This window comes from Acipenser ruthenus, chromosome 3 (genome assembly GCF_902713425.1).
Source record: "Acipenser ruthenus chromosome 3, fAciRut3.2 maternal haplotype, whole genome shotgun sequence".
NCBI lineage: Eukaryota > Metazoa > Chordata > Actinopteri > Acipenseriformes > Acipenseridae > Acipenser > Acipenser ruthenus.
In genome coordinates, this window is record NC_081191.1 from 69,549,426 (window position 1) to 69,563,039 (window position 13,614).

The following is a 13,614-nucleotide window of genomic DNA, read 5'->3' on the forward strand; positions in this document are numbered from 1 at the left end:
CAACCAATATTTAGAACATTTAGAACAAAAATTGTAAATATTAAAACATTTATAATGAAGGTTAATTCTAAACCTCACTGATATGCAATTCAATGTCTACAAATGTAAACATTATTTTGTGCCAACTTTTTCCTTGCCATGTTTAACAGACCTTAGGGAATATAAAATGATAAACGGATCTCACCCTGCATTGTTGCTTTTGTTGGTTCTGAAAAAAGTGGAATGAGCAAGAGGTAGATGAGGTAGACAAACGATAACCCATTGTACCGGAAGAGACATGCTGAAAGAGAAAACAAATACATATCAGTCCCCATAGCTAGCACGGAATCATCATCAACACTTCAAATTAAATTGCTTTCATTTATTTTCATTTGCAGCCTGCTGACTGACAAAAAACGGAATACACAGTTAGACATTGTTGTTTACATTTTCACTAGTGTAACTCTTGAGCCAAAAAAATAACACTGAGGAGGACTGCTTTAGTAATGTGTAATAGGTATATTTGAGAAACCTGCCTCCTGCCAAATCTACTCTTAACTGATGAAACCTGTACAGTGTGTACTGTATTACAGGTGTGGTCACAACCTAATAGATCTCCCCTGTAGGTCATGAATCAGTTGCCTGCTGTCAAGGTAGCTATAAGGGTCAGGAACAACATGCAGATACTATAGCTCATGTCATCTGGCTATTGAAATATAATACTTCAAAAGGAACGTTCTAAATCCAGAGAATGGATGCATGGCCATGACTCATCTTGTTTGCCTTTGGATGCAAGGCAGGAGGGTGAGAACTAAAGCTGGAGTGCTTCACAATACTGTGTAAATGAAACTCGTGCCCAGAAGGAGACACATATAGAATTGTGAGGAAGGCTCGAAAAATGAGTCTTAAAATCCGGGAGACTATTCTGAAACTGAGGACAGCAAAGGATAACTCTCAGGCATGGGAAACTAACTGCCCAGAAAGAATCTCTAAAGAAAAGGAAAGAAAGTCTGTGTTCATATATATATATATATATATATATATATATATATATATATAAAAATTGCTGTTTGTGTTATTCTGTGTTTTACTTTCTATAGATGAAAAAATCAATACACTCATTAATTACAAGAATAAATTAAAGAAGCTTGAAGGCATCCATTAAAGATGTTTTTATTAACCAGGGGTTTGTAATCTTTGGTAAGCCGTATTAGCAAGTAATAAATAGAAAGAGTCATGTACGAAAAACATGTGTCCACAGTTTGATACTTATTGTCATTTAGTCAATACAGCATGTGCTGAAAGAGTTATACATTCATAATTACAAAATAGATTTAGAGGGACGCATTGGCATGCAAGCTTAACAAATGGTATGCATCATAAAGGAACATTAAATAGGTTCAATAACACACAGGTTCTACTAATTGTTCAATGTGTCCTTATTCTCTTAATATCCAAAATAAAACGAACAATCTTTAAAGGATCTTAGGGCACTTTCATACCCAGTTCACTTGCAAGTGATTCGAATCGTGGTCCACTTGCAAACAAACACATTTTTTTCAAGTTTGCTTCAGTTCGTTTCACACCAGAAAGATTCAAGCGAACTTGAGTTTCTTTTAAAGTGAATTCAAATGTGTTTGTTTGGTTCACTTGCAGCTTCATCCAGGCTAGAATTCTATTGGTTTCACATTGCACTTTTCCCAAACACACTCAGCTCTCTTGCTGATTACTTCATGTCCAACATGAAGAATACTTTACGTGATGTGGTTGTGCTGTTGTCCATGTTATTTTGGTTTATTTGGTGGTAACAACATCAAATAAATGTAACATGTCAAAAGAGCATCACGTATTTGTCAGAAAAACCCTTTTCTTTTGGAGGAAAAACTGGAGACAATCATGATTATGAAAAAGATGTACTTGTACATTCAACCAACTGCAATTGAGCTGTTATTGATAATAATAATAATAATAATAATAATAATAATAATAATAATAATAATAATAGCATTTTGTAAATGTTGTACGCGTGGCAGTGTGGGGAGATACAGATGCAACACAAGCTGGTTTACTAAACAGGAAGAGCAGCGCAAATGCAACAGTGACTAATGTCAGCACAGACAGTACCACTTAGTCTTGGCACAATGTTTTCCCTGCGAGTGTTTATGGCACAATTATAATAAAGCCAGATGTAATAGATATGCTAAATCATTATTCAATTGTCATCTCATACTTTTCTTTGCTTGTGCAAGTTTTACTATGCTTAAAGAAAACGCTTGCTGCAATAGTAATTAAATCTCAAACACTATTCGCGTAATTTCATTGAATACTACCCCAATTGCTCAGACACTCACCATCATACATACCCCTTCTGAAGTTTGAGATATTTCTGCTATACCATTACTGTTGCTCAATAGCTGCTTACAACTAACGTGATCACATACATTTGAATACATTGCAGGCATGTTCGATTTTCCTAATCTACATTCTCTCATTTTTTGGGAAGAAAGACATCGAATATCCATCACTATTGCAGTTCCTTAGATATGCCATATGTTAAAAAAGTACATAGTATCTGTTAATGACCACGAAACAAACACTTTTACAAACAAAAATAGTGTTTGCTGTAGAACTGTGGAATACTTGTAACAAGTTTGTGGCAAACTATTGTATAATCAACATTCATTTGATAATTTGCTTGAATGTTGTAGTTGCATTTAGAACATGCAGACAAATCTAAAAGTAAACATTGCTGCTCCTTTCTGGTTCTTAATCACTTCATATGTAGTTTAGCTACAATCAGACCATGTGACTAATAACAACAGGTATCAAAATGCAACAGTTGTGTTTTATTTTAAATATTTACATTTCGTTGATAAACATTAAAAAAATGAACCACCAAAAGATTCTCAGCAAAATTTAAAAGGGAGACCAGTAATACTGTTACCAAGCATGTCAGTGACATTCGTCTCCTGCCAAGGGTGTAAATTCAATAATGAAAAAGTACATCATCAAATGCCTCTGTATGCCCATGGTTTTTGATGCTCTCAATAACTTGCTAAAGTATCATCACAATTGGACAAGTGGCTCAATGGATATTATGCAAAAAATGTAAGGGTGACATTCATACATATAGATAGACTGACAGCCTCCAAATACGCCAGATTACGATACAGTCGACAAGTGCTGCTGAAGAAGCAAATAAGAAAAGCTATGAAAGAAAGTGCATTATAAATAATTGGTTGGCACTCTTTTAAGGTAGTAGAGCATTCCTCAGATCAGCAGGATCTCTCTGTCCCGTGAGGCTATAAACTAAACTGCCAAGAGCACACGCTGGAAAATGTATATTACATGATAATTGCAGGCACAAATCTGTGATGCATTCTCTTTTTTCTAAAGTGGTGTTGAAAACATGATAAAATATCAAACTTCCAGAAAAAGCTAACAGTTTGTAACCAGCTTTTATTGTGTGTTACTGGTGGATGGAAGTGTATTGTCTATTGTTTTTTCCTGTCTCTAATCAGTGACAGCGCCTACTCACAAAACAGGAAATGTTTAACATGCAAAATTACTAACAATAAAAACATCATAGTTAAATTCAACCCATTTTTTAAAAAACATTTCCCGGAATTATAATACCTTGCATATATCGGAAAACAAAAAATAAAAAAATAGCACAGGTACATTTTGTTAGATTTAAGGTAAGGCTTTCCTCTTATACTGTAAATACACTTGGCATTGTTGTATTTAGATGCCACATTTATCAGGGCAGACCTATTAGGAAACAGGATAAACTGTTTACTGTTTATCCTTGTAGCAATGTGGTTTGTAGTGCGCAGGTGTAGAGGTGATGCAGCGCTCCAACAATAACTCACAGACAGAGTTCACGGTGCAAACAGTTATTTTATTTTTATTTTTCAGGGTTTTGCACTGTTTAATAATAGCACTGGCAACTACACAGCAATGTGTAGTTTGTACAGCAAAATAATACTGGGTTTCAGTCCCCAAACAATAATAAATAAAGGCAATGTCCAGGGACGGCTCTGCGTCCTTTCACGGTGCTCCCGTGCTGGTGGTGAATACACAGTGATTAGTGACGTGGTGCAGTAGTTGTAATCCGGGTTTTAATGCTGGCTTGACAGCGACAGCTCCCTATTCTTTAAAGAGACCACACTGAAGCTAGGATGTAGTTTGACTGATTACAAAGAGATTTCTATTGGTTGCTTTGGAGGCAGTCACTTTTCCGCAACACATCACTCAAAGTCAGCACTCACTTTTCACTCAGCAACAAACTGAGAAACTGTATTTTTATTGAAAAAGCCTGGGTCCCACTGTCATCTGTTCTTCCCAGGATTAGAAAAAGTGTTCACCCTACAACTGTATCCCACCCAGAAAACCGTAAAATGAGTTAAGCAGAAGGGATTGCTGAAAAAGCAAAGCAGGCTAGGCCTTGTTTACCAACGGTTGTTTTAAAAAACTTAAACAAATCGTGCATTTAAGTTATTCTTATTCAATTTTAATAACAAGAGTGTGTAATGCATCCAATGCCCTTAAATAGATACTGTGTACCATCTACATTTTCTAATATGTTTTTCTACAAAATTCTCAAAAAACTTCTGAAGTAAAATGGTTTGAAAAATTGAATAACTGTCAGGCTGTAATTTGGTATTTTCAGAAATTTCAAATACAGCTGTACTGTACAAGTTTCTGCTTCCCGATCACTTAATTTGCTGTACTAAGCTGCAAGCAGATCATGTGACCTACAAATATGTAGCATTGCACAAGTTAAGAATCCTAAAAGTAAAGAAAATAACAAGGTCTTATTCATATTTTACTGTATTGTTAAGATGCAGGTTATACACAGGCGAGTTGTTCCATGGATGTCAAGTCTCAAGGTTTACCCGTGAAACTCACGGTTTTTCACAATTTTGAGTCTCACGGCCGTGCACTGGATTCTCACGTTTTTTCATGTTTGTTTTACACATGATACAGCGGTAAATCCAACACAACTAGGGTTGCCACCTTTTCCACAGACCAAACCCAGACATATTTCTCGGTCAGCCTAGGTTTATCAAAACTGCAGTATACTGTAATACAGTTTAGCACAATACCACCAGACCAATAATCGTGCTCTTGATATTTCTAGCAATCGAACTTGCAAGCAAGATAAATAGTAGCTGTATCATGGTACGTTACAGCTAATCTATACCTGAGACAAGTAGCTGTGGTGATGAGTAACGGCGTGGTAAAGCAATACAATTTCTGAAGCGATGATGCTGTCTGTTTATATTTTCACAAATAATGTTTCAAGATAGTCACCATAGAGCCCGTTTTTGACGGTCAGAATTATTTTACAGCCGTTTGTTAATAATAAATATTAACAAACGTTATTAATACATGTTACAAACTAAAACAAACAACGACACTGTCGCTTGTGTGTCGGTAAAAAGACAAAGTGAGTCCAAATGTACTCAAATTTGGCTCGGGTTTTTCAATGTTACAAATGGCTACAGCTGAATATTTAAACATACATACACAGGCATATATGTGGTTTAATTACCATTATATATCGTAAGTAAACCATATTTTATTGTAAAGGTTATGTATTTAATCACACAGATCAATTTAATGTAAAACATTATTCAAATGCCTGGGGCACAGTAGAATATACAGATAAGTAACCTTTGGCTTGTATTAAATGTGGCGCATTTTCTACCTTGGTAGATTTTGACGGTTTTTTAATTCACTACCACGTTCACAAAGAAAAATGCAACACCGTTTTGTATTTCTATTTTTAATTAAAAAAAACATTCAAATACATGTTTACTTATTGAAATCCGTCTCCTAAAACAGTAACTGGTTATAGCATCTATGTCACTGCAGCAACTTGGGAGAACAAAGCCTTCTAATGTAGCTGCAGCATACTGTTTATCTTTTTTATATGGCCCTTAATTTTAAGATACCGGTAATTGGAAAGGATTACTAAATGCAGTACGATAGTAATTTACGAACTCTCAGTTTTAAAACTTAGCTATGGTTCACTAACATTATGACGCAGTGGAATGATCACAGTATCATGTAGTAATTGTAGGACAGTATTGTCACGTGTGAAAACTTTAACCATTAATCAGAAATGGAAATGCTTTAAATTTAAAACGTTTATAGACCAGCAAGCACTGGCAAAATCAGATCAGTTTTATAAAGGTGCAAAACATATTGTTTAAGGACTTTGCGATACCAGCACGGTGGGTGTCTTAATAGGAGGTATGACACAGGCCCGGTTTTTGGGATGGAACCACATAACAGTCTCGCGTTTTGATTGGTCCATGTCTGTCACATGAATATGTCGTCACACGAGTGGAAAAGCGTGCAGGCATTTTTAACATTGTGATCTAGGCTGACTTATGCAGCTCTTTCCCTGGATGTATCAAAAGACATTAGTAGTATGGTTGATAGAATCTTATTTAACTTTATCTGGAAGAACAAAACTCATTATATTAGAAAATCAGTAATAATGAACAATCATGAATCTGGAGGACTTCAATTTCTTGATTTTTCTACCTTAAACAATACCTTTAAAATAAATTGGATTAAACAGTTTATTAAAAATCCATCTTCAACTTGGAACTTTATTCCTGCATATATTTTTAATAATCTTGGTGGTCTAAGCTTTCTATTAATGTGTAATTACAATATTGAAAAAATTCCCATCAAGTTATCAAATTTTCATAAACAAATGCTTCTTTCTCGGTCTTTAATTTATAAACATAACTTTTCTCCACACAAATATTTCATTTGGAATAATAAGGATATTTGCTATAAGCATAAGTCCTTATTTTTCCCCAATTGGTTTAATAATGGCATCATATTAGTTACTCAATTATTTAAATGTAATGGTAATCTTCTTAACTATACAGAATTCTTGTCCACCTTTAAATTACCTATTACAGCAAAGGAGTTTGCCATTATTTTTGATGCTCTCCCTAGAGGAGTGATCACTTTACTGAAAAGTGATTTGAAAGTATTATCTTACCCTCCACCCTCCATAGACCCTTGTGAAACTTTTATTGGAAAATATTGTTTAATAGATCATTCTAAAAATAATAAGCGTATAAGATCTCTTTTCCAAAATGATCTAGTATCCATCCCTTACGTTATTTCATATTGGGACGGGTTTATTGAAGGTATTGACTGGAAAAAAGTTTGGATTTTATCCAACAAGTACTTATTAACTAACAAAGTTAAAGAAGTTTCTTATAAAATAATACATAAATGTTATCCTGTTAAAAACTATTTAAAGAAACTGAAACATGGTATCGACCTGAGCTGCTCATTCTGTAAGGACTCCACTGAAACAATGTTGCATTTATTTTGGAATTGCAGATACTCCAGATTTTTTTGGAAAGATTTAATTACTTTCACCAACAATAATATTAAAAAAGAAAAAAACCTTAAATTTCATATTGGTAATGTACTGTTTGGTTTCACTAACTATAAGACCAGTGAAAATAATGAGTATTACATTATAAATGTGATTATTCTAATGGCCAAATTTCATATTCACAAGTGTAAATTCTCTAATCAGAAACCTTTCTTTTTTCTTTTTGTAAAAGAAATGGAACAGTACATTAAGGTTATTAAGATGTCCAATAATAAAAAAAAGCTTTGAAGACACTTCATGTATGTAACCTATTTAATATTTTTTTGTAATTGTATAAAGCCCACCCCCTGGCTTCCATTATAATATGTTCACTATTCTGTTTTTTTTTTTCTACTTTCTGTACGTTCTTTGTTTATTTCAATAAAAATGCATTAAAAAAAATAATAATAATTTCACATTGTGATCAGATAGAGAGAGTGATCTGCTTTCCACAACCTTACCATTAAAATATAATGTGGTATTACACTGTACTGATATTACAAACTATGAGGAATTACTTTATATAAATTATCATGTTATGCACGAATGTAAGAATTGGCTTTCTGTGGTGGTGTACTTTTTTCTTTCAAGTAGCATATATCTATAATCGTTTTTGCGATATATTTTAATATAAAACATATACGCTATTGCAGTTTTGTTACAGGATACATTAGTTTATCTCTAATGTAATCACAGTTTTACATATATAGACTGCCCCTGTTTTCATTTACGTCCCAAATTCTGGGCCGCTTTGCTTGTCAGATAATGTCCCAAATTCTGGGCCGCCTTGGTTTTTAGATAACGTCCCAAATTCTGGGCCGCCTTGGTTTTTAGATAACGTCCCAAATTCTGGTCCGCTTTGGTTTTTAGATAACGTCCCAAATTCTGGGCCGCTTTGGTTTTTAGACAACGTCCCAAATTCTGGGCCGCCTTGGTTTTTAGATAACGTCCCAAATTCTGGGCCGCTTTGGTTTTTAGATAACGTCCCAAATTCTGGGCCGCTTTGCATTTCCGAATTCAGCCCAGTTTTGGGGAATCAGCTGACAGCCGAGTTTCTAAGTCATGCATGCACAGTTTACCATAAACTGGATCGTGAATTCATTTGAGAGTAACCCTCAGTACATTAATCAAAGTTCATGTATTTTTTACTCTCCCCAGAAATCTTTTTTTTTTTTTTTATGAAAAAAACAAAAATGTAAATGTTAAAAAACGTATTTCTTGTTACATGAAGAAACTACATTGCACTGAAATAGATAAAAAATTAATTTAATCAGTCGTTTTCCTTTATTAAAGGCTATTATTAAAACACATTTACACCCACCATGCAACCCCTGCACGCACACACCACCATGCAACCCCTGCACGCACACACCACCATGCAACCCCTGCACGCATACATCCACCGTAGCAATTCTTTGCAGAATATATTTTCGGGTATTCAGCCCCATTCATGTCTATGGCAGTGTTATAAAACACATTTTCAGGCATATCTCTCGAACCCGAGCACGTAGAACCACCATTCAAAGTGATATAGACTCAGGGGAGCACCCCAAAAAAAAAATTCACTTTGCCAACCCGTCCTGGCATTTGAACCATGAAAATGGTGACTCCTTGTGCGGGGCCCCATGGGGCCCCAACGCAAAAAAAAAATCAAGTTCCTAACCCCCACAGAACCCGAGATACGCCCTGTCAAAAATGTCCAAAAACTACCCTTTTCGGGGTCATATCTCCATGACCCCGGGGCCTAGAAACCGGGTTGAACTTCCTTGGGTCATGTCTGGGGGCCCTCTTTCACAGGGAGCCACCCGTTTTCAAATGCCACATTTTCAACACATTTTCACATTTTCAGCATGATGGCATGTCAAGGTTGCATTTCCAATAGCTTTTGAGCTCCAGGTTGGCAAAAAAAGTCTAAACTGGTGTCCTTTCTAGCTGGGGACACGTCACTTGGAGGGAAGGACAGGGGCTCCGAGGTGGACCTCCATACCAATTTTCAAGTCTTGGGGACCCCTGGAACCCGATATACAGCAACCTGAAAAATGTCTATGGGAAATCCCATTATAAAACCCCTTTGGGGCAACGCCCACCATCTGGCGGTGGGGTGGCGTTTGAACCCGTGGCTGATGTCTTTCTTTAGCTAAGACTCTTGTGCACGCAAAGAATGTCCTTCTGAGTTTGTTGGCACAGGGGTCGTGGAGATACGGGTACGATAAGAGACCACCCCCTTCCCTATGGCAAATCCCATTATAAAAACACCACCGGGGTGAGGCTCAGCTAATGGCGGTCGTGGGTCTTACGAACTCGAAGGAACCCATTTTCTTTAGCTAAGATTGTTGTGCATCTAAAAAGAGTACAGAAGCACCAATTTAAGTCCATTCCAAGTGTTTTGTGATCACAGTATCAGCCTGAGTGTATCGGAGCACAGTTTTGCACCAAAAGCAAGGGGAGGCGAAAAAAAGCACTATATACCCTATTCTTTAAGATATCACTTTGCAGTGCAAATTTGAGGAACGCAACCACTTAGCAACTTGCAAATTGGTACTGCAATTTAAAGGCCTGTAGTGTCAGACTGGTAGTGCCTAACTGATTCAAGTGTTTTTGGAATGATTCTTGCAAAGACTGATTTATAAGAAAAAAGAGAGATTGACAAACAGCATTTTGCTTTATATGCAGAAATGGGCAACTACAAGAGGGTGTCAAACAAGCTGTGAATGTCCCAGGAGGCTACAGAGTACCTCTGAGTATGAATCCAGATGCTCGCAGTACCTGTTCTTAGATGTCCGAAACCACTGTATCGCTGTGTAACTGTATACCCTACAAATATCACTTTTTATTGTGTATTTGAGGAACACAACCAATTACAAACTTCATTTGAATTGCTGTGCTATCAGAATATCAGTGTATAACTTTGCTGGGTATTGCAGTGTATACTGGGTATCAAAAGGCCTTCAAACTTTTACAAAAGGCCGTCAAAGTTACAAAAAAATAGGTGTGCTCCTAACCCAATACTTGTCTTTTTAATTCTGTGCATCCAAATACTTGTAGTTAAAAGTTTTAAGAATTAAGCTTACTGTTTGTTGTTCTGTCCTAAACCAGCAGTTTGTCACCCAGATTTATTAAATAAACAGGGGGGGGGGGGGGGGTCATCAGATTATTCTCCATTTTATTGTAACTGAGGTACCGTTCAGTTGAGCGAAAATTGTAAAGGGGTACTCGAGCTGAAACCTCCAGATAGAAGGGGTACAGTTTCAAAAAAAGGTTGAAAACCCCTGACCTACAGTATAAATGATCAGGAAGCGATAAGGGAAATGCTGACTAACACAATACAATAGGATTTATTTGAAGTTGTTGAAGGGCACTGGTCTCTTAAACCCAGAAGTTCTGATAAACCCCTATGCCTCACTATATATTGATGGACATTACATAAGCAAATGAGATGACCTTTTTTTTTTTTTTGGTATACCATGTTCCTAAATGTTTTCTGAGGAGAGTAAAAAATACATTAACTTTGATTCATGTACTCTTAAATGAATTAACGGTCCAGTTTATGGTAAACTGTGCATGCATGACTTAGAAACTCGGCTGTCAGCTAAGCAGAATATCTCAAAAACTGTCCTGAATTTGAAAATGCAGAATTCGGAACGTTATCTGAAAACCAGAGCAGCCCAGAAATTGGGATGTTATCAAAGCGGCCCAGAATTTGGGACGTTATCTAAAAACCAAAGCGGCCCAGAATTTGGGATGTTATCTGCAAACCAAATCGGCCCAGAATTTGGGACATTATCTGAAAAGTAAAGCGGCCCAGAATTTGCGACGTAAATGAAAACAGGGGCAGTCTATATGTAAAACTGTGATTACATTAGAGATAAACTAATGTACCCTGTAACAAAACTGCAATAGCGTATATGTTTTATATTAAAATATATCGCAAAAATGATTATAGATATATGCTACTTGAAAGAAAAAAGTACACCACCACAGAAAGCCAATTCTTACATTCGTGCATAACATGATAATTTATATAAAGTAATTCCTCATAGTTTGTAATATCAGTACAGTGTAATACCACATTATATTTTAATGGTAAGGTTGTGGAAAGCAGATCACTCTCTCTATCTGATCACAATGTTAAAAATGCCTGCACGCTTTTCCACTCATGTGACAGACATGGACCAATCAAAACGCGAGACTGTTATGCGGTTCCATCCCAAAAACCGGGCCTGTGTCATACCTCACTGTCCGGGTCAAACCCGGACAGGTGGCAACCCTATGAAGGAGAGGCTGTCAGACTGTCACTGTTCACGCAGAAATTACCACAGAAATAAAAGAGAAATAGACATCAATGAGAATTTAATTATTAAAGTTGAAAAATATAATGTTCTTTATGATGCCAGTGTCGGTGGTTATAAAGACAGTAAAAAGAAAGACGCCATATGGTAAGAAATTATTTTGAATGTTTTATTTGATTTTGTTTTATTTTGATGTTTTATTTAAATATTTTTAAAGCATACTATTAAAAGTTACATTGTAATTGTTTTAAAATTTTAGAATTTTAACACACAGTTTTATACACTGCCCCTGTCCCTTTAGTTTTAGTTTTATAGTTTATTGTTCTGTTTTATGTTCACCTTTTGAACTTTTTTAAGAGAACACTCCCTGGCAAAAAAGAATGGGTGTAAATGTAAAAAATGTAAAATCTCAGTAAAAGAGTATTTTCAGTGCTCTAGATTTTAAATATGCTTTGTATTATACCAGAACAATTCTATTTTATACACTAGTTCATATTTTTTCTTTGAGCGCCAACTTGTAATGAAAGACTTCTTTTGAAGTTTTAGTATCCAGAGAGACATGTTTGGCAGCTCAATATCTGGATCTATCTTGCATTAACTCAGAGGATATTTAATTTCACCTTCAATTCAAATTCTGTGGCGCTGCACTGTCTAAAGAAGATTATCTCATTGTAAATCATCGCCAATTAGTCAAAGTTCTTACCTTTCAAATGAGATGTTAACGATCATTCTAGGACTTGTAGAACTGGAGAAATTATATTTTAAGTGGCGAGTGTCGGTGAACAGAGCCAAAATGGCGGCATCCATGTAAAAAAGCACTAATATTTTACTGTGTGTTTTTTCCCCGCATTTAATGTGAATCGCGTATTTTTATTAATTATCATATAACATTTATAAACCAATGACATGTGGATGAAATCCGTTGTCATGGATACACACCAATGCAAAAAACAACGTGATTAGAGATTGGACGGCTGAGATATCATGAGATTTCTCATTTGCAACGTGTGAGTTTCAAGTTTTTAACATTTTTGTATACATTTATTACTGTATGTTTAAAAACATGGATAAGTGGTTGCTAACTATTGGTAAAAAACATATCCCATAGTAATGTTTTTTCGAGTGACGGTTCACAAGCGAACAAACAGAAGAAATTGTTAAACCAGGGTGATAATTAGGGCTTCTGTTTTTCGGGTTTTATTAATTGAATTTTTATGTAAATCAGGTACTTTCCAAAATGCTTGAGCGTTTTTTTTGTGTGTGTCCAAATATGTATAGTAGTAACTCGACAGTACTTGCACACTTAAGTTGTACCTTCTTTCCATTGCTGTCTTCCACAACGAAATCCTTATGGTCTTAGGCACATTCTTCTGGGGTTTTTGTGTGTAGGCATTTTTGTACATTTCACCACAATTCTGTTTTAGTCCTCCATATCTTAACTGTAATACAGTTTTAAATCCCACTAACAAGCCTCCATCCTCATTGTAATCTCATTTTAAATCTCACAAGCGGAGTCTCCAATAGAAATGTAGGAATGTGCTGTCACTCAGTAGTAGGACGGGTTTAAATTATTCAGAACGAATCAATGATAGATAAGAGTCAGAAAGGCGGGACATTACCCAGCAGCGCTGGGAAATGTATTTATTATTATTTTTGTAGTAATTTTTATTTTTTACTGTGAAAAGGGTAAAGTCAACGTGAATAGATTAACCATGTCCTCAGTTTTTCTGGTGTTTTCCTGTGTTTATTGGCTATCCACCGATTTATTTATTTTTTGTATCGGGGGTGTTTTATCTGGTTTTATTGGTTAAAACTAAAAATCAGAAGCCCTTGTGATAATATAGAACAACATATTAACGCCCCTGCTGGACCAAGCACTTCCTTGGTTTCTGTTTCTACATCTTCCATTGGTAAACTGAACTCCAAATC

At 35.7% G+C, this 13,614-nt stretch overlaps 1 protein-coding gene across 4 annotated transcripts in view; it reads right to left on the reverse strand.

Annotated features, from left to right (window-relative positions):
* LOC117394410 (piezo-type mechanosensitive ion channel component 2-like) overlaps positions 1–13,614 on the reverse strand; it is a 228,795-nt gene that overhangs the window by 180,863 nt on the left and 34,318 nt on the right. For all 4 annotated transcript variants that reach the window (XM_059015651.1, XM_059015649.1, XM_059015650.1 and 1 more), the window contains exon 2: positions 185–280. In XM_059015651.1, the coding sequence (XP_058871634.1) occupies positions 185–280 (96 nt within the window). The remainder of the gene's footprint in view (positions 1–184; positions 281–13,614) is intronic.